At 40.7% G+C, this 20,639-nt stretch overlaps 1 protein-coding gene across 1 annotated transcript in view; it reads left to right on the top strand.

Annotated features, from left to right (window-relative positions):
- SERPINE3 (serpin family E member 3) overlaps positions 1-20,639 on the top strand; it is a 42,950-nt gene that overhangs the window by 9,794 nt on the left and 12,517 nt on the right. The window contains exons 4-6 of the mRNA XM_049852897.1: positions 1,504-1,804; positions 4,301-4,499; positions 15,797-15,897. Coding sequence (XP_049708854.1) covers positions 1,504-1,804; positions 4,301-4,499; positions 15,797-15,897 — 601 coding nt within the window. The remainder of the gene's footprint in view (positions 1-1,503; positions 1,805-4,300; positions 4,500-15,796; positions 15,898-20,639) is intronic.

Raw genomic sequence — 20,639 nt, 5'->3', positions numbered from 1 at the left:
TGGCCCAGTGTTGTCAAAAGAAAAACAACTTGCGAACAATCTAATTGTCCAGCAATTAGAAATGATTCAGAAAGTTATGGCATCCATATATTATGCAGTTTTAATTATTATTAAGTAATAATAATTACTGGGTCCTTTTTACATTTTTATTTATTTAGCACTGATCTAAACATTCCACGTTCATTATCTCATTTTACCCTCAAATGTTCTGGTTGGTAGATACTATTATTGCCCCCATTTTACAAATGGAGAAACTGTGGCACTGAGCGTTTCACTTCTTGCCTCCCCTTCACAGAGCCAGGATCCTAACCCAGGCAGTCTGGCTCCAGTGTCCTTGATAATTACAATGGTTACATAGAAGTAGGAAGAGTGTTCAAGACCCAGTGTTGTTTCAAAAGCAGAATAGAAAGTGATGTGCACATTGTGAGTGAACTGAAAACCATGTGTGGATAAGGACTACAGAGTTAAAATGCACAAGTTACAATCTTCGCTGATAAGGTGGTCTTCCCCCCTTCCCTCCCCCTCTGTCTGTCAACTTTCTATGATGATTCACAATGTCTTTTCAATTTACTTAAAAGTGTTGAACTCCCTGTTTCAGTTTTCCATGCCTCCAGAGGGCCAGAGGACACCATTACTGCTCTCAAGTCCTGGGCTGACTGCTCTCTAAGAAAGAGGGGCAGTGGGGTGCAGTGGCTAAGAGCACCGAGTCTGGGGCCAGGCTAAAAACCAAAACCAAATCAGTTGCCATGAAGTTGCTTCTGACTCATGGCAATTCCATGTGTGTCAAAGTAGACCTGTGCTCCATAGGGCTTTCAATGGCTGGTTTTTTGGAAGTAGATGCCAGGCCTTGCTTCCTAGGTGCCTCTTGGCAGATTTGAACTGCCAACCTCTGGGTTAGTAACCTAGCACTTAACCATTCGCATCACCCAGGGACTGGGGCCAGGCTACTTGAGTTCAAATCCAAAGTTTCTATGTTGGGAAACTGAGTGGATGGTGGCTCTGCCACTAACACATATGTGATCTTGTACAACTGCTCTGTGCCTCAGTTTCCCCATCTGTAAAATGGGCAATAATGATAGACCTGATCTCAGGGTTGTTGTGAGGAATTGATGGGGCTTTGTTAAAGCATTTAGAACACAGCTTATCACAAAGTGTGTGTCTATTAAATAAATAAAGAGCTGGGGCAAAAACTCTGCCTTTAGGGGTGAGCAGCCTGCTCATCTCTCTGGTAGTGCATGAAATTTTAACCTCAGCCCTCTGAAAACAGTGCCCTGAACCTCGCTGTCTATGCAAAGGCTCAACTAGGTACAGGGAGCAGCAGTTGGGCCATGTGGGGGCGGGTGGCACCGCAGCTTCTGGCCTGCGGAGTGAATACCTAATCATTGCTGGAAAACGGTCCCCAGACAGAACCAGCGGGAGCATCCAGCCCTGTTCAGCAAAGATTAAAAGCATAGTCTTCAGCAACAGCTAGTTATAAACGCTTACTGATTCAACAATTAATAGAGCTTCCACAAAGACTTCGGCCCCAGCAGCGCACATGCGCAGTTATCACGGCCAGGGTTTGATTCTAAGTTCTTCTCCTCCAAGGCCCTTTGCTCCCCGCCGGCAGGTGAGACCCCAGGTGGCCCATCGTGGGAGCAGGACGAGTCAGCGTTTGCTCAGCTTGTACTCGTGAGCTCCATGTCCTTCCAAAGCACTTGGCAGAAGAGGTTCTCCACAGACACACAACTCCTGCCTTTCACCTGTGCCGAGGGCCTCGTCCTGCAGGTGCCCATGATGTACCAAGTGGCAGAGGTCAATTACGGTGAGCGCCTTCCGCCAGGCAGCCTGAAGTGAGACAGTGTGGGAATGAGGGAAGGAGAGGGCAGGCCAGGGCCTAGAAAAGACGGGTGGGGTGGGACCCTTAGAGGGGCCTGGGAGCAGCGTTCCCGAAGGGATGGGAAGGAAGCAGATGTGGAAGAGAAACCCAATTTCATGCTTGACATTTCCCTTTTGGCTTAGTAAAGGAAGGAGTTAATGTGGAACCAAAAAACCGCCACCCTGGCCGGCACCCCCGTAAGCTGAAAACCCACATTGCTATTTGGCGAGAGGGGCAGGGCGGTGCAGAATTCAGTCTGAGAGGCTGTCCAAGAGTGTCCCAGACGGCGAGGCCGGCTTGTTCCAGCCCCGCTTTGAAGAGCCCTGGTTTGCACCCATCCTGGTCAGGTGAGGGGTGCCACTGGCCGTGAGGGGCTGCAGCCTCCAGCCCCTCAGACTAGACTACAGTGTGGGCTCTTCAGTGGGACCCCAGCACTGAGGAAGGCAGGACCCCCCCACCCCCACCCCGCCGCCTGCCCTGCCCACATCCCTGCTTCCATGCACCTCTCTCCCCAGGCTTGCCTCTCCATGAAGCTCAGCCCCTGCAGGTTGTGGGTCTAATTATGCTCTTATTTGAGGGAAATTCAAGGAGATCTAAGTCAGTATTTTAGGAGCTTCGGCATTTAGAAAACTTTCTACTAGTCCCAGGGGCGGATTATCCAATAGGCAAAATAAGCACAGTGCTTACCTTGCTCACCAGATCATCTGTAGTGAACAATTTCACATTTTTTCACCACATCAAAGCTTCTGCATCTAGGTATGGCTGGTGTCTATCTCTCTCCCAACTCCACGGCACCTTCCTGTGGAATCAAAGCCCGTTTTCAAATTTACAGTCCCTGACAGGGGCAGATGACCCAGTAAGCAAGGTAAGCATGGGCTTTCTTGTGCTTACTTAATAATCTGTAGTGAACAATTTCACATGGTGTGATGTGGTGAAACCTATGTGAAAGTGTTCACTACAAATGATCTGGTAAGCAAGGTCAGCACTGTGCTTACCTTACCTATTGGATAATACACCCCTGACTAGTCCTACTTTGATACCATGCAGTCAGTCCAGGGCACACAGTGGGTGCTCAATAAATACGTTTGTTTATGCGACCTGTCCTTACCCACTGAGGTCAAGTAAGATGAGGCCAGGAGTCCCTGGTGGTTAAGCCCGCCACTAGGCCTGGCAGTCTGTTCTGAAAGGCCACAGCCTGGAAAACCCCATGGAGCAGCTGTACTCGGCACATATAAGGTCGCCATGAGTCCCACTTGACTCCAGGGCAATTTTTTTTTTTTTTAAAGGTGAGCACTGAAGAACCTCTGTTGGGTAAATAAGCCCACATTTACTATTTATTGTAGTTCCTCAGTATACTTTATCCTTGCTGTGGCGCCCACTCTGGCTGATATGACTGTCGGCTCAGTGGCAACAGGCAGGCCCTGTGCAGCTCTTGCTCTTCCCAGCACACAAGGTGCACGGTGGTTGGCATACGATGGATGCAGAGGAAATGTTTACTGAAGAGACAGAGCAAGGAGTCGGCGCCATGCCTTCATAGCCTGCCAACTGTCCTGTTCCATCAGTACTAGACCCTGCATTGATCTCACCAGTCCCAGGAAGGGGTCCTGCCTGCAGCTCCACCCCAAGGCTGGGGTGCCAGGCTCTAGATCTCCACCTGCCAGCCTAGATTGTCCCATATGACTTGCCTTCTCTCCTGTTCCTGGCCCACACTGGTACCCATGCATTCACCAGCAGCTCTTGCTGGGTGTCCTTGTCCCTGGCCAACTGTGTCTGCTGCCACCCGCCACTTGGCACATGACACTCTTCTGAACCTATGCTCTGCCTGATGGGCTGGACTTGTCCTCTCTGCTAGCCACTGGGCTCTCCCCAGTGCCAGCCCCCCTCCCAGGGTCCAGCCTCCAGGTCCTTTTCTCCTGGGCCAGCCATTCCCATTGCCGCAAGCTCCCTGCTGCCCATCCTGATACCTGTCTGTGTAGGTCAGAGGTTACAAACCATTAGTCCACAGGTCAAATCCAGCCTGGACTCATGTTTTGTCAGGTCTGTGTAGTGTTTTGAAAATTAGGACATCCAAATCTGGATTTAGAGCTTTCTTGATAGGAAGATCTGGCAAAAAGAACCTGGGACCCCACATGGCCACCACAGGCCAGGATTGCACTGGCTGCCCCTTCAAGCCAGGGAATATGGTCTCCCACGTGCCATCGGCCTCACTGTGTCCAGCTACCCCAGCCCCAAGGACGCAGGCCCAGCCAGGGTTATCTTAGAGATTCTAGGCTTTAGATCACAAAAGGTGTCCGTATTACCCAACAGCTGTTGGCCTCAAACTGCCCCTGAGGGTGAGGTAGATATCCTGTTTTGTTTCTAATTCTGTAAGTTGGCCTCCTCCTAGAGCATGGTTCCCAGAACCCTGGGAGAGAGCTAATCCTCAATTTACTGAACCCTCAGGCCAGTTCCAGGACCCTGTGGGACAGCAGGTCGGGGTGCTGGAGCTGCCTTACTTGGGAAGTACGGCAAGCCTGTTCCTGGTTATGCCCCGGGACAAAGACACACCAGTGGCCCACATTGAGCCACACCTCACAGCCAGCATCATCCACATCTGGACCAACAGCCTGAGGAGAACCAGGATGGATGTGTTCCTACCCAGGTGAGCAGCCAGGCCCTCCTTAGGCCTCCATTGGACTAATGCGAGAGTCTGTCCTTATTAACCACTTGTCTAAGGTGTCTCCAGAGATGAGGCCAAGTGGAAGTTACCCTAGTGTTTGGGTCCCTTTTGAGCTTCTAGAGTCACTGCTGCTGACAACCTCATGGGACAGAATGAAATGAACCAATTCCTGGGGTTTTCTCAAGAGAAGATACTCTGCCTTTGATGTGCCAGGCTAGAGCCTGCAGGCCCCCACTCCAGCTTCTCAGGGGCAGGGAAGGAAGAGTCGTGCAGTTCCCTTCTGAAAATGTACCCCAAATCTTTTCACATCCTAAGAGTATATAACGGTCATTTTTCCAAAGCCAAAGAGGTAAGATGGCTTATATAATGGAGAAAATACAAATATCAGAATTATATCAGATATAATTCTGATCAGAAGCCCAATTAAGGTGTAAAAAATTCGAGACTTTAAATCTCTGTGCTGTAAGCTTTCATTCTTTCTAAATCGAAGTGAGCCCTCCCTTAAAAAAAACCCAACAGGTATAAATGCAAATTTTCAAAAACTTAAATGATGACATGGAAAAGCAAAACCTATTAGCAAAACTCATTACTTTACAAAAGGGCTCATCACAGAATTTCTTTAAAGGATGAACTTCTCTGGTACGTTTGAAATCAGAGTAACTTTGTAGTCAACTTGTAGACCGCATTCAGGGAGCGATGTTGTCTGAGGCTGGTTTTCAGTGTGCGAAAACCGCCCTGCTCCTCCCCACTCACCGCCTGGCCTCCCTCTACTGGCCAGGCTCTCAGGGGGTCCAGGGAGAGGACTTAGCAGCGTTCCCTGGAGGAGTTAAAAATAAGCCTGTGAACTGATGAACAAAGGGCCATGGTCTAAAGTGGAATCTGGCAGAGCCAGATAAAATCATCTCTCAAAGCCAAATATTTGGCCCCCAAATCAAAGCACAAAGTCTGGATATTTCAGCATCTCTCTCTGGTGTGGGACAGAAGCAACCCCAACCTTTCTGTTACGTTTGAAAAGAAGCTCAACAAAGGAAGGAAGAAGAGTTTCTGATGTCACAAGTAGAAAATGCAGCCTGTGCAGAAATTTGCCACAGTCATTTTTTGTGTGTGTGACATTGCCATAGTGGTTTCTTGTGATATTCCTGTCTGGTTTGGGTGAAAGGTATTTTCTTAACCAAGATTTTTTTGTACCATTTCTTCTGAAGCTGGCTTCACAGCCATACAAGAAAATCATTCATTTTTATAGTCACACCTCACTTTTACTGTTTAAGGTTTACCAAAAATGATACCGCTCAGTTTTATCACCCACTGGAATCACCATAGTTGGCTTCACAGAGCGCTCAGTACTTTCTCAAGACCAGTGAAAAACAACAATGAAGCACAGCGATAGCAGTGAAGGGCGTGCGCTCTGTGCTGGGCCTGTACTGAGCTCTCTCTAAGTCTTGCTTCGTTAAATTTTCACAGTCCTGTCACCAAGTACTCACAAATGAGGAAACTGAGGCAAAAACAGGCTAAGTAACTTGCTCCAGGTCCCTCAGCTAGTAAGAGTCACTGGGTCAGGATTCAAATCTCAACCACTTGATTCCCAAGTTCATGCTCTTAACCACTGTTTCAGCATTAGCAGTTTTAAAAAAGTGATGTGTTTTAAGTACTTAAGAAAATTTCAGAAGAGGTGGTCCAAAATTTTTTCAAGAAATGTCAACATATTTGGAGAAACCTTTTTTGAAAACTATTCACATAAAAACATACTTTCATGTGAAATTCTGATAGTTTTGTTTAAAATGTAGGGCATGAAGTCTTTGATATTAAATTGTCAGCAGTCTTTGATATTAAATGGTTTGTCCTTTTCTTTTACTCTCCTGCAAGCTCTGCTTGGTTTATAGAAAAAGATAATCTAAATTCCACTTCAAACTTTTAATTTTGAAAGACAAATAATATCAGCAGCCCTTTTAAAAGATCCTTCAACAGTAAATTTTTATACAGCTTGCCCTTGGGGATACATTATGAAGTTGGTTTTCTGCTCATAGAACTTACTAGGAAAACCAAGTTAAGTACATTCCTTCCCTCTGTGCCTCAAAGGCAACACGCTACACACAGCAAACATGAATATATGTTTTATCAAATATAAACATATTAAATGGGACACTCTTTGAATTCTAAATTAGTCAATAACTTTGTGTGTGTATACCTACTGTGTGCCAGGTGCCACACAAAATGGAGGTAGCCAAATGTAGAGGTTAAGACCAGGGGTTGTACACTCAGACAGCCTTGGTTTGAAAGGAACTACCAAAAAAAAAAAAAACCAAACCCATTTCCGTTGAGTCAGTTCTGACTCATAGCGACCCTATAGGACAGAATAGAACTGCCCCATAGGGTTTCCAAGGAGCGCCTGATGGATTTGAACTGCCAACATTTTGGTTAGCAGCTGTAGCTCTTAACCACTACGCCACCAGGGTTTCCAAAATGAACTATACCACATACTACTTATGTGATCTTGAGGAAGCTTCTTAAACTTGTTAAGCCTCAGTTTCTGCATCTGTAAAGTGGGGATAATAATAACATAGTCATATGGAGATTAAATGAGATAGTCCACAAAAAGTACTTATCACAGTGCATAGACATGGTAAGCACTCGTTAATTATTATTATTAAAAAATATTTTTAAAAGGTTTGTATAGCCTCTATTCTCAAGTAGTTTACCATATCACCAATAACTGTAATAAGAAGCAAAATAGTCTATATATCAAAAGAATATAAAAAAGTGTTAATTGGACTTTAAAAACCAAAGGTCATAAAGCTACTAGAAAAAACAGTAGGAGTGATGTCAGTGAAAATGGCAGAATAGGAAACTCTAAGGACCTGTCTCTCCACAGAAACGCCTAAAAAACTGGCAAAAATTGTCAGAATCAACTTTATTGAAACTCTGAAAAATAGTCAAAGGTTTACAGCAACCAAGCAAATGCTTAATCAAGAAAAAAGGTAATTGAAACCCAGTAGGAGAGCTTTGTGGAGCGCTGGTGGTGCAGTGGTTAAGAGCTTAGCTGCTAACCATATGGTCTGCAGTGCTAATCCACCAGCTGCTCCTTGGAAACCCTATGGGGCAGTTCTAATGTGTCCTATCAGTTCACTGTGAGTCGAAACCGACTCGATGGCACATAGCAACAACAACAAGGCGAAGCTTTGTGGCATTTTTAACTTATCCTAACCCCATCCTCCCTTCCTGGCTTGACAGAGTCTTCACAGCAGCCCATGTTCCCAGTGTGAGTTTCTGAGTGCCAGAGGGAGCACAACTCTTCTCAAAGAATAGTGGCTGTCTGTTTTGATCTGTCAGGTGGCTACATGAAGGACTAATGTAAAGGGTTTGCCTTTATTTTGACTGACTCAAAATCCTTTCAGGACAAAAAAAAGCTGCTACATAAAGGACATTTGTTGAAATACTCAAAAGCAAATAAGCCAGCCACTGCCACCTGAGGCAGAGAATATCAGTTCGGGTACACCATAGGAATGCCAAAGAGCCTGGGAGAAAAGGCTAGGGAGTTAGATGATGTGGGGAATAAGGATTATGAATAGCTTCCAATATTTTGGAAATCTAGAAGCCCATGCATATGCCTAGGGTGAGCAGAAACTCGTGGAAAACCTAAGAAGGTCCTAAGCTCCCACTTCTGGCTGACCTTCAAGCTCTGTGAAAGCAGGAAGTGAAGGTGAAAGGAGTGTGGTTACTGCCCAGCTGAGTGCTAAAGGTGTGCCCCAACACGCACACCAAGCCTAGCTATAAAGACAGGGTGATTTTTTTTCTCTCCTTGGCTCCAGGCATTTAAGGAAATCTCTGTCAGATCATCAGCTGACCACTAAACTAATAGACCAGAGACTTCTGTCATCACACATGACAAAGAATACAGTCCTTACAAAAATAGTTTAGAAAAGCCATTAAACAAGGAAACAACTACAATCCAAAACAAACAGCAACAACAAGATTCGGGGAGTGGAGAGAACCAAATTTCCAGACTTGTCACATTATAATACTAAAAATATCCAGCTTTTAATGAAAAATTATGAAGTGTACAGGGAAACAAGAAAGAGTGGCCCATTCACAGGAAAAACAGCAATTAACAGAAACTGTTCTTTAGGAAGCCCAGGAATTGCACTTACAAAAAAAGACTTTAAATCAGCTGTTTTAAATATGCTGAAAGAGTTAAAGGAAGCCACAGATAAAGAGCTAAAGGAAACCAAGAAATTTATGTCTCACAAAATAGAGGATAAAGAAATAGAAATTACAAAAAGAAACTGAATAGAAATTCTGAAGCTGAAAAGTACAGTAGCTGAAATGAAAATTTCACTAAAGGTAGTAATAAAACCAGTCTGGTACTGGTAAAAGAATAGATATATAGACCAATGAAATAGAATTGAGATGCCAGAAATAAACCCATACACCTATGGCCAACTGATTTTCAACAAGAGGGCCATGTCCATTCAATGGAGAAAGAATAGTCTTTTCGATAAATGATACAGGGACAACTGGATCTCCACATGCAAAAGAATGAAATTGGATCCATACCTCATATCATCTATGAAAATTAACTCAATGGATCAGTGACCTAAATATAAGAACTAAATAAAACCACACAATTCTTAGAAGAATACGTAGGGAAAATGCTTTGAGATCTAGTTTTTGACAGTAAAAAAAAAAAAAAACCAAACCCATGCCATAGAGTTGATTCCAACTCACTGTGACCCTATAGGGCAGAGTAGAACTGCCCCATAGAGTTTCCAAGGAGTGCCTGGTGGATTTGAACTGCTGACCTTTTTGGTTAGCAGCCATAGCAGTTAACCACTATGCCACCAGGGTTTCTTAGAAATGACCCCAAAAGTAAAGCAAAAAAAGACAAAATAAATAAATTGGACTTTATCAAAATTAAAAAACTTTTGTACATCAAAACGGCTTTACCAAGAAAGTGAAGAAGCAACCTACAGAATATGAAAAATATTTGAGAACTATTTTTTTTTATATATATCTGATATAGGCTTAAAATTCAGAATATATAATTTACATAAGTCAACAACAAAAAGACAAACTAATTAAAAAATGGGCAAAGGTCTTAAATAGACGTTTTTCTAAAGAAGATGTACAAATGGCCAAAAAGCACATGAAAAGATGCTCAATGTCATTTGTCATTAGGGAAATTCAAATCAAAACCACTATATACCACTTCATGCCCCCTAGGATGGCTAGTATCAGAAAAATGCAAAGCAAATATTGGTGAGTATGTGGAGAAATTGGAACCCTCATCCATTGCTGTAAAATGGTACAGCCAGTGTGGAAAACAGTTTGGCAGTTCCTTAAAAAATTAAACATAGAATTACTGTATGGCTCAGAAATTCCGCTTTTAGGTATCTTCCCAAAAGATTTGGAAGCAGGAGCTCAAACAGATACTTGTACAGTATTCGTTGCAGCATTATTTTCAATAGCCAAATGGGGGAAACAACCCAGATGTCCATCAACAGATGAATGAATGAACAAAATGTGGTACACACATACAATGAAATACTATTCAGCCATAAAGAGAAATTAAGCTTTGATATATGCTAGGAGATGGATGAACCTGGAAAGCATTATCCTAAGTGAAATAAGTCAGACTTTAAGGACAAATACTGTTTGATTCTGCTTATATGAAATATCTCAAACAGGAAATGCAGAGACACAAAAGTTTATCAGTTGTTACCAACAGATTGGGGAATGGGGGAAATGGGGAATTATTGCTTAAGGGGTACTTTGTTTTTGTTTGGGGTGATAAAAGTTTTTTGGAAATGGATAGTGGTGATTGTGATTAAGGTCGCTGAATCGTACACCTAAGGCTTGTGGAAAGAGTAAACATTTTTATGATGTTAAAAAATATGTATAACAAACGTTTGCCATATCAACCATTTTTTTACATTTTGTTTTGTTTTACTATGCTGTTCAACCATCATCACTATCCATTTACAATTTTTTTTCATCACCCTTAACAGAAACAGTGCCCACCCCAGTAATAAGCTCTGATCTCTATGCATTTGGCTGTAAAACAGCTGTTTTTTTGTGATAGATATTGTACCACAATAACAAAATCTTTACTGGAGGAGTTCAACAGCAGATGTGAGCAAGCAGAAGAAAGAATCAGCAATCTTCAATATAGGCCAATTGAAATTATCTAATCTAAGTTTGGTTTTTGGTTTTTTAAGGAGCAGGAAAAAAAAAGAAGAAGAGCCTACGAAGCTATGGGACACTGTCCAGTGTACCAACTTATGCATAATGGAAATCCCAGAAAGAGAGGAGAGAGGGAAAAGGACAGAAAGAATATATGCAGAAATAATTGCCAAAAACTTCCCAAATTTGAGGAAAGACATGAATCTACATATTCACAAAGCTCAATGAACTTTAAGTAGGAGAAACTCAAAAAGAGCCACACCAAGACACATTATCATCACACTGTTGAAGACAAAGACAAAGAATCTTGAAAGCAGCAAAAGAGAAGCAACTCATCATACACAAGAAATCTTCATTTAGATTAACAGCCAATTTTTCCTCTGAAACCATGGTGGCCTGAAGGAAATGGGATAACATATTAAATAAAGTCCTGAAAGGAAAAAACAAAAAGCTGTCAACCAAGAATTCTATACCCAGCAAAACTACTCTTCAAAAATGAAGGTGAAATTAATACATAACCAGATAAACAAAAGCTGAGGGAGTTTTTTGCTAGTAGACCTGCCATATAGGAAGTGCTAAAGGGGGTCCTTCAGGTTGAACTGAAATAACACTGGACAGTAAGTTGAAGCCATCTGAGGAAATAAGAACACTAGTAAAGGTAACTAAAAACAAAAACCTGTAACCGTCAAGTTGATTTCTACTCGTAGTGACCCTATAGGACAGAATAGAACTGCCCCATAGAGTTTCCAAAGAGCACCTGGTGGATTTGAACTGCCAAACTTTTGATTAACAGCTGTAGCACTTAACCGCTATGCCACCAGGGTTTCCATAGGTAAATATAAAAGCAAGTATTTCTGTAACTTTGGTTTGTAATTCCTCTTTTTGTGTATCATTTAAAACATAAATGCATTGAACAATAATTATAAGTATGTTAATGGGTACACAATGTAGAAAGATGTAATTTGAATGAATAACAACATAAAAGGGTAGGAATGGAGCTGTATAGGAACAGCGTTGTTGTATACTATTGAAGTTGTCATTAATTCATTTAGGCTATAAACTTAAGATGTTAATTGTAAACGCCAGGGTAACCACGAAGAAAATAACAAAACATATACGGAGAAGGAAATCAAAATAGTAAACTACAGAAAATCATTAAACACAAAAGAAGGAAGTAATGGAAGAATTGAGGAACTGGAAAGGTACAAGACATACAGAAAGCAAAAAGCAATTACTTTAAAGATAAATGGATTAAACTCTCCAATTAAAGTCCAGAGATTGGTAGAATGGATTTTAAAAAAAGATCCAACTATATGCTATCTACAAAACACAAAGATCCAAAGACACAAAGAGGTTGAAAGTAAAAGAACGGGGAAAAAAATATTCCATGCAAATAGTAGCCAAAAGGGGGCTATACTAATATCAGACAAAGTAAACTTGAATTCACAATTGCTACAGGAGAAAAAGAAGGGCATTATATATTGATAAAAGGAATAATTCATCAAAAAATATAAAAGTTATGAATATATATGTACCTAAAAACAAGGCTCTAAAATACCTGGAGCAAAATTTACAGAATTGAAGGAAGAAAGTTTGACAATAATAGTTGGAAACTTCAGTACCCCACTTTCAGTAATAGAACAACTAGACAGAAGATTGATTAAAAAAAGAGGACTTGAACAACACTATAAGCCAACTAGACCTAACATGTATATAGACCACTCCACCAAACAACAGTAGAATATACTGTCAAGTGCAAGTGGAACATTCTCCAGGATATATCCTATGTAAAGCCATAAAGCAAGTCTCAATAAATTTTAAAAGACTGAAATCATATAAAGCATTTTCTCTGACCACAATGGAATAAAACTAGAAATCAATAACAAAAGGATAATTGGAGGATTCACATATATATGGATATTAAAGAACATACTCTAAAACAACCAGTGGGTCAAAGAAGAAATCACAAGGGAAATTTGAAAATACTTTGAGATGAATGACATAAAAACACAACAAACTAAAACTTATGGGATGCAGAGAAGGCAGTGCTCAGAGGCAAATTTATATCTGTAAATGCCTACATTAAAAATAAAGGAAGATCTCAAGTCAATAGCCTAACTTTCCAATCTTAAGGAACTAGAAAAAGAGAAAACTAAACCCAAAGTTAACATAAAGCAGGGAATAACAAAGATAAGAGCAAAGAGAAATGAAATAGAGGATAGGAAAACAATAGGATCAACAAAACCAAAAGTTGGTTTTTTTAAAAGATCAACAAAATTGACGAACCTTTAGCTAGACTAATTAAAAAAAGAGAAAAGATACAAATAACTAGAATCAGGAATGAAAGTGGGGACATTACTACTGACCTTACAGAAATAAAAAGGATTATAAGATCATACTATGAAAAATTGTGGGCCAACAAATTAGGTAATCTAGATGAAATGGAAAAATTCCTACAAACACAAATTTTCTAAACTGACTCAAGAAGAAATAGAAAATCTCAACAGATCTATAAGGAGTAAAGAAATTAAATCAGTACTCAAAAACCTCTCAACAAAGAATAGTCCAGGACCAAATGACTTCACTGGTGAATTCTACCAAACATTTAAAGAAGAGTTAACACTAGTCTTCCTCAAGCTCTTCCAAAACTAGAAGAGGCAAAACTTCCTAACTCATTTTAACTCTGTGGTATGAAGCCAGCATTACCATGTTACCAGAGTCAAAGACATCACAAGAAAATAGATGCAAATATCCTCAACAAAATACTAGCAAATAATCTAGCAGTACATTAAAAGGAATATACACTATGACCTAGTGGGATTCACGCCAGGTGTGCAAGGGTGGTTCAACATATGAAAATCAATCAATATAATATACCACATTGAGTAAGGAAAAAAATTACATGGTCATCTCACCTGATGTAGAAAAAATTGACAAAATCAACACCTTTTGCAATAAAAACATTCAACAAACTAGAAATAGAAGGAAACTTCCGCAACATGATAAATGGCATTTATGAAAAATGCACAGCTAACATCGTACTCAGTGGTGAAGAACTGAAAGCACGCCCCTTAAGAACAGGAATAAGACAGGATTCCTGCTTTCACGACTTCTATTAAACATTGTACTGGAAGTTCTAGCCAGAGCAATTGGGAAGAAAGGAAGGAAAAGAAAGGAAGAGCATCCAAATTGGAAAGGAAGAAGTAAAACTATCTATATTCACAAACACCGTGATCTTATAAATAGAAAATCCTAAAGAATCTTCAAAAACTCTTAGAGCTAATAAACAAGTTCAGCAAAGTTGCAGGATACAAGATCAACACACCAAAGTCAGTAATATTTCTATACATTAGCAATGAAAATCCAAGAATAAATTAAGAAAACAATTCCATTTATGATAGCATCAAAAAGAACAGAATACCTAGGAGTAAATTCAACCAAGGAGATGCAAAACTTTTACACTGAAAATGACAAAATATTGCTGAAAAAAGACCTAAATAAATGGAGACATCCCATGTTCATGGATTTGAACATTTAATACTGTTTTAAAGGCAATACTCCCTCAAAGTGATCTATAAATTCAATACAATCCCTATCAACATCCCAACGACTTTTTTTTTTCTGGAAATGAAAAGGCTGAACTTAAAATTCATATGGAATTGCAAGGGACATCAAATAGCTAAAGCAATCTTGAAAAAGAACAGACTTGGAGGACTCACATTTCCCAATTTCAAAACAACTACAAAACTACTACTACTGCAGCAGTAGTCAGAACACTGTAATACTAGCATATGGATAGATATATAGATCAATAGAATAGAACTGAAAATCCAGAAGTAAATCCTTGCATCTGTGGTGAATTTATTTTTGACAGGAGTGCTGACACTCTTCAATGGGGAAAGAATAGTCTCTATAACAAATAGTGCTGGGACAACTGGATCTCCACATGCAAAAGAATAAATTTGGACCCATACCTCACACCATATATGAAAATCAACTCAAGATGGATTAGCAACCTAAATCTAAGAGTTAAGACTATAAAACTCTTAGAAGAAAGCTAAAGATTCCTTACATACGACAGGAAAAGCACAAGCAACAAAAGAAAAAAATAGATAAATTGGACTTCATCAAAATTTAAAACATTTATGCATTAAAGAGTACTATCAAAAAAATGAATAGAAAATCCACTGAATGGAAGAAAATATTTGCAGATCATATATCTGCTAAGGGTCAAGTAGCCAGGGCATACAAAGAACTCTTATAACTCAACAACAAAAAGATAACACAATCAAACAATGGACAAAGGACTTGAATAGATAAGCTCAGCACCGTTAGTCTTTAGGGAAATACAAACTAAAACCACCACGAGATGCCACTTCATTCCTTCCTAGCCATACTGGGATGGCTATAATTATAAAAAATAGAAGAAGAAAATAACAAGTGTTGGCGAGGATGTGGAGAAATTGGAATCCTCGTACATTGCTGGTGGGTATTATAAAATAGTGCAGCCACTGTGGAATAATTAGGCAGCGCCTCAATGAATTAACCATAGAATTACCTATGATCCAGCAATTCCACTCCTGGGTGTATACACAGATGTTGTTGTTGTTAGATGTCATCAAGTCCGTTCCAACTCCTGGCATCCTCGTGTGTGCTGAGTACAACTGCTCCATAGGGTTTTCAGGGCTTTGACCTGTCAGAAGCAGATCACTGAGCCTGTCTTCCAAGGCCCCTCTGGGTGGGTTCACACTGCCAGCCTTTTGGCTAGAAGTCAAACATTTAACTCTTTGCACCCCCCAGGGACTGCCTGAGAGATGAGGAGGAGGTATCGATTGAATGGGGTCTAGAGAAATGGGCTGTAATTAAAAGGCAATAAAGGAAGTTGAGGGAGGCCTGGGAAGAACAGCTTGAGCAGAGATAGGAAAGAGCAATGTGTGTTCAGGTTAGTCACTGGGTAGCATCTAGAGGAAGAAGGAAGGGAAATGAGCCTGAAGAACCTTGATTTCCAAGGTAAGGAATTTGGACTCCATGTGATATGTATGAAAGCATATTGAATGAGACTTTTAAATGAGTTTATTTATTTATTTATTTTTGTCTTTTAGATTTAGGATCCAAAATCATTTCAACTTAAAAAGCATTTTAAATTCTTGGGGAGTCACCTATCTTTTTGATCCACTCAAAGCTAACTTGAAAGGAATTTCAGGTAACAACAGTTCCTTCTTCCGAGATTTTTGGCATTGTGTTTTGGGGCAGTCTTATCATATTTTGATTAAGGGCTTCTAGTTGTTTCTATAGAACCCTCAGTATTAAACAGCCAGAGTCAACGTTATTTAAAAGAATAAAGTGCTTGGCTTTATATAAGAATGTGTTGCTTCTGCTGTCAGTCACGTTTGGGTTAGACTTTGAGGGTGGAGTCATTTCCTGAGACCCTTTAAGCACAGTTTTTGGAGACCAACTTCCTAGTGAGGCCAGCACCCGTAAGACACAACTCATCTTTCCTCTGCCCTGTGTGACTATGAATGTGCCAGACACTGGTGCAATAAACCAAACCCAGTGCCATCGGGTCGATTCCAACTCGTAGCGACTCTATAGGACAGCATAGAACTGCCCCATAGAGTTTCCAAGAAGCACCTGGCGGACTAGAGCTGCCGACCCTTTGGTTAGCAGCTGTAACGCTTAATTACCATGCCACCAGGGTTTCTGGTACAATAATACAGCTCTTTATTCTGATGTTCTGCTGTCTCCCCAGCCTTACAGTCACCCTTTCTTTCTACCTCTTCTGCCTCTCTTACCTCCTCTGGTCTCTTCTAATGAGCTAAGCTTGAAACTTTCCCTTATCCGTTCAACTTCCTTTCTTCAAATTATCCATGCTCCTGTAACCTAATCCTAAAATGGCCTGCTTCCCAGCATTCATATTGAACTTCTTTGCCCAAAGTAGACGTGCTACTCCCAATCAATAGGGGCTGTGTGCCTATGATCTGACAGAGGACTTAAATAAAATATAAAAAGAGAGTGGAATGCCAGAACATCGTATTCCAGGGTCCTCTTAGGAGACCGCTGGCTAAACTCTATTTTCCACTCCAAAGGCTCATGTTTGTTACTACTCTGAATAGTTGATTATCTGTGGGAAGATGACATTGGGGCAGACATTTTCATGGACCTTGACATCCTTCTTGTCTGATAAGCTTGACAATCACTATTTTGAACGCTAGAGCCTCATATCACAGACAGGTTTTCAAAAGCTTTGCCCAGAATCTTCCTTCTTAAGCGATCACAGAAAAAAAAATGAGAGTTTGATCCACAAAAGAAGTCTTGACTTGGGCTTTAGATGTGACCAGTCTAACGGGCAGAGTTACTTATCAAATAAAACACAAGAGGATTGACTTTATAGTGTTTAAAATCCACCCACTCTACTCATTACCTGAACATGCGGAAATAAGCAAAGCAAGAGTCAAGTTTGGGCACCGTGCCCAGGACAATGCTTGGATACAGTGGGACACTCAATAAATATTGTTGGCTTGGTTAAATGTCTCAACCAGAAATTTTTCCTGGTGACACAGACACAGTCTGGCACCGCAGGGAAAGAAAGACTGGAGTGAAAGGGGCAGAAGGCAACAAAAGGGCAAGGGATGTGTGCCATCTTTAATAGTGTGCAAATCAAATCCCAGTCTCCTTTTGCAGCTCCACAGCTCAACCACGGCACTTCTGCAGTTGATGGCGGCTCTGTTCTTCTCCTGATCATCCTAGTTAAAAACTTTCGGGCCGGTCTTGACCTTTTTTCCTGCACCACTACATTCAATCAATCACTATGGCTTACTGAGTATTTCTTCATAGCTCTTAAATCTCTCTCCCTTGATGTCTTAAAAGTGCATCTTAAAATGCCACCAATCCTGTGGCTTCAAACAGGACTGAGCTTAACCCTCATTGTCCATAAATCTGTCTGACAAGATCTAATAATAAGCAACCCAGTTTTTAAAGTTTTTTTTTACATCTACCCTTTTTTTTTCTAATGCAATGCAGGTGTACTTATGTATGTTCAAACCAGTAGAATACAGGCCACCTGATCTGGCCTTATTTAATAATCACTGAGCAGTTACCATGTGCCAAGTGTGAAGTTTTCATTCATGTTTTCTACAGATTTATAAAAAAGACAAAATCAGTCTTATAACCTTCTCCCAGTTGTATTCATCTAAAGCAGGGGTTGGCAAATTATGGCCTCCCACTTGTTTTTTTTTTTTTTTTTTAAATTTTTATTAAGCTTCAAGTGAACATTTACCATTCCAATCAGTCTGTCACATGTAGGTTTACATACATCTTACTCCCTTCTCCCACTTGCTCTCCCCCTATTGAGTCAGCCCTTACAGTCTCTCGTTTCGTGCTAATTTTACCTTCTTCCCTCTCTCTCTATCTTCCCATCCCCCCTCCAGTCAAGAGTTGCCAACACACTCTCCCGTGTCCACCTGATTTAATTAGCTCACTCTTCATCAGTATCTCTCTCCCCCCCACTGACCAGTCCTTTTCATGCCTGATGATTTGTCTTCGGGGATGGTTCCTGTCCTGTGCCATCAGAAGTTCTGGGGAGCATTGTCTCTGGGATTCCTCTAGTCGCAATCATACCATTAGGTGTGGTCTTTTAATGAGAATTTGGGGTCTGCATCCCATTGGTCTCCCGCTCCCTCAGGAGTTGTCTGTTGTGTTCCCTGACAGGGCAGACATCGATTGTGGCCGGGCACCAACTAGTTCTTCTGGTCTCAGGATATTGTAGGTCTCTGGTTCAAGTGGCCCTTTCTGTCTCTTGGGTTCTTAGTTGTCGTGTGACCTTGGTGTTCTTCCTTTGCCTTTGCTCCCAGTGGGTTGACACCAATTAATGTATTTTAGATGGCTGCTTGTTGGCATTTAGGACCCCAGGTGCCACAATTCAAAGTGGGATGCAGAGTGTTTTCATAATAGAATTGTTTTGCCCATTGATTTAGAAGTCCTCTCAAACCAAGTTCCCCAGACCCCAGCCCCTGCTTCGCTATCCTTTGAAGCTTTCATTTTATCTCGGAAACCTCTTTACTTTTAATCCTGTCCAATTAGGCTGACCTTCCTTGTTTTGAGTGTTGTCTTTCCCTTCACCCAAAGCAGTTCCCATCTACAGATTGATCAATAAAAAGCCCTCTCCCTCCCTCCCTCCCTCCCTCCCTCCCCCCTTTGTAACCACAAAAGTATGTGTTCTTTTCCGTTTTTTCTGTTTCTCAAGATCTTATAATAGTGGTCTTATACAATATTTGTCCTTTTGCAACTGACTCATTTCGCTCAGCATAATGCCTTCCAGATTCCTCCATGTTATGAAATGTTTCAGAGATTCGTCACTGTTCTTTATCGATGCGTAGTATTCCATTGTGTGAATATACCACAATTTATTTACCCATTCGTCCGTTGATGGACATCTTGGTTGCTTCCAGCTTTTTGCTATTGTAAACAGAGCTGCAATAAACATGGGTGTGCATATATCTGTTTGTGTGAAGGGTCTTGTATTTTTAGGGTATATTCCGAGGAGTGGGATTTCTGGGTTGTATGGTAGTTCTATTTCTAACTGTTTAAGATAACGCCAGATGGATTTCCAAAGTGGTTGTACCATTTTACAATCCCACCAGCAGTGTATGAGAGTTCCAGTCTCTCCGCAGCCTCTCCAACATTTATTATTTTGTGATTTTTGAATTAATGCCAGTCTAGTTGGTGTCAGATGGAATCTCATCGTAGTTTTAATTTGCATTTCTCTAATGACTAATGATCGAGAGCATTTTCTCATGTATCTGTTGGCTGCCTGAATATCTTCCTTAGTGAAATGTGTGTTCATATCCTTTGCCCACTTCTTGATTGGGTTGTTTGTCTTTTTGTGGTTGAGTTTTGACAGAATCATGTAGATTTTAGAGATCAGGCGCTGGTCTGAGATGTCATAGCTGAATATTCTTTCCCAGTCTTTAGGTGGTCTTTTTACTCTTTTGGTGAAGTCTTTAGATGAGCATAGGTGTTTGATTTTTAGGAGCTCCCAGTTATCGGGTTGCTCTTCATCATTTTTGGTAATGTTTTGTATTCTGTTTATGCCCTGTATTAGGGCTCCTAGGGTAGATCCTATTTTTTCTTCCATGATTTTTATCGTTTTAGTCTTTATGTTTAGGTCTTTGATCCACTTGGAGTTAGTTTTTGTGCATGGTGTGAGGTATGGGTCCTGTTTCATTCTTTTGCAAATGGATATCCAGGTATGCCAGCACCATTTGTTAAAAAGACTATTATTTCCCCAATTGACTGACACTGGTCCTTTGTCAAATATCAGCTGCTCATAAATGGATGGATTTATATCTGGATTCTCAATTCTGTTCCATTGGTCTATGTGCCTGTTGTTGTACCAGTACCAGGCTGTTTTGACTACTGTAGCTATATAATAGGTTCTGAAATCAGGTAGGGTGAGGCCTCCCACTTTCTTCTTCTTTTTCAGTAATGTTTTGCTTATCCGGGGGTTCTTTCCTTTCCATATGAAATTAGTGATTTGTTTCTCTATTCCCTTAAAGTATGACATTGGTATTTGGATTGGAAGTGCGTTGTATGTATAAATGGCTTTTGGTAGAATAGACATTTTTACTATGTTAAGTCTTCCTATCCATGAGCAGGGTATGTTTTTCCATTTAAGTGTGTCCTTTTGAATTTCTTGTAGCAGAGTTTTATAGTTTTCTTTGTATAGGTCTTTTACATCCTTGGTAAGATTTATTCCTAAGTATTTTATCTTCTTGGGGGCTACTGTGAATGGTATTGATTTGGTTATTTCCTCTTCGGTGTTCTTTTTGTTGATGTAGAGGAATCCAAGTGATTTTTGTATGTTTATTTTATATCCTGAGACTCTTCCAAACTCTTCTATTAGTTTCAGTAGTTTTCTGGAGGATTTCTTAGGGTTTTCCATGTATA

The sequence above is a fragment of the Elephas maximus genome, chromosome 14 (genome assembly GCF_024166365.1).
Source record: "Elephas maximus indicus isolate mEleMax1 chromosome 14, mEleMax1 primary haplotype, whole genome shotgun sequence".
In the NCBI taxonomy this organism is placed as follows: domain Eukaryota; kingdom Metazoa; phylum Chordata; class Mammalia; order Proboscidea; family Elephantidae; genus Elephas; species Elephas maximus.
This window is presented reverse-complemented; position numbering and strand designations above follow the sequence as displayed.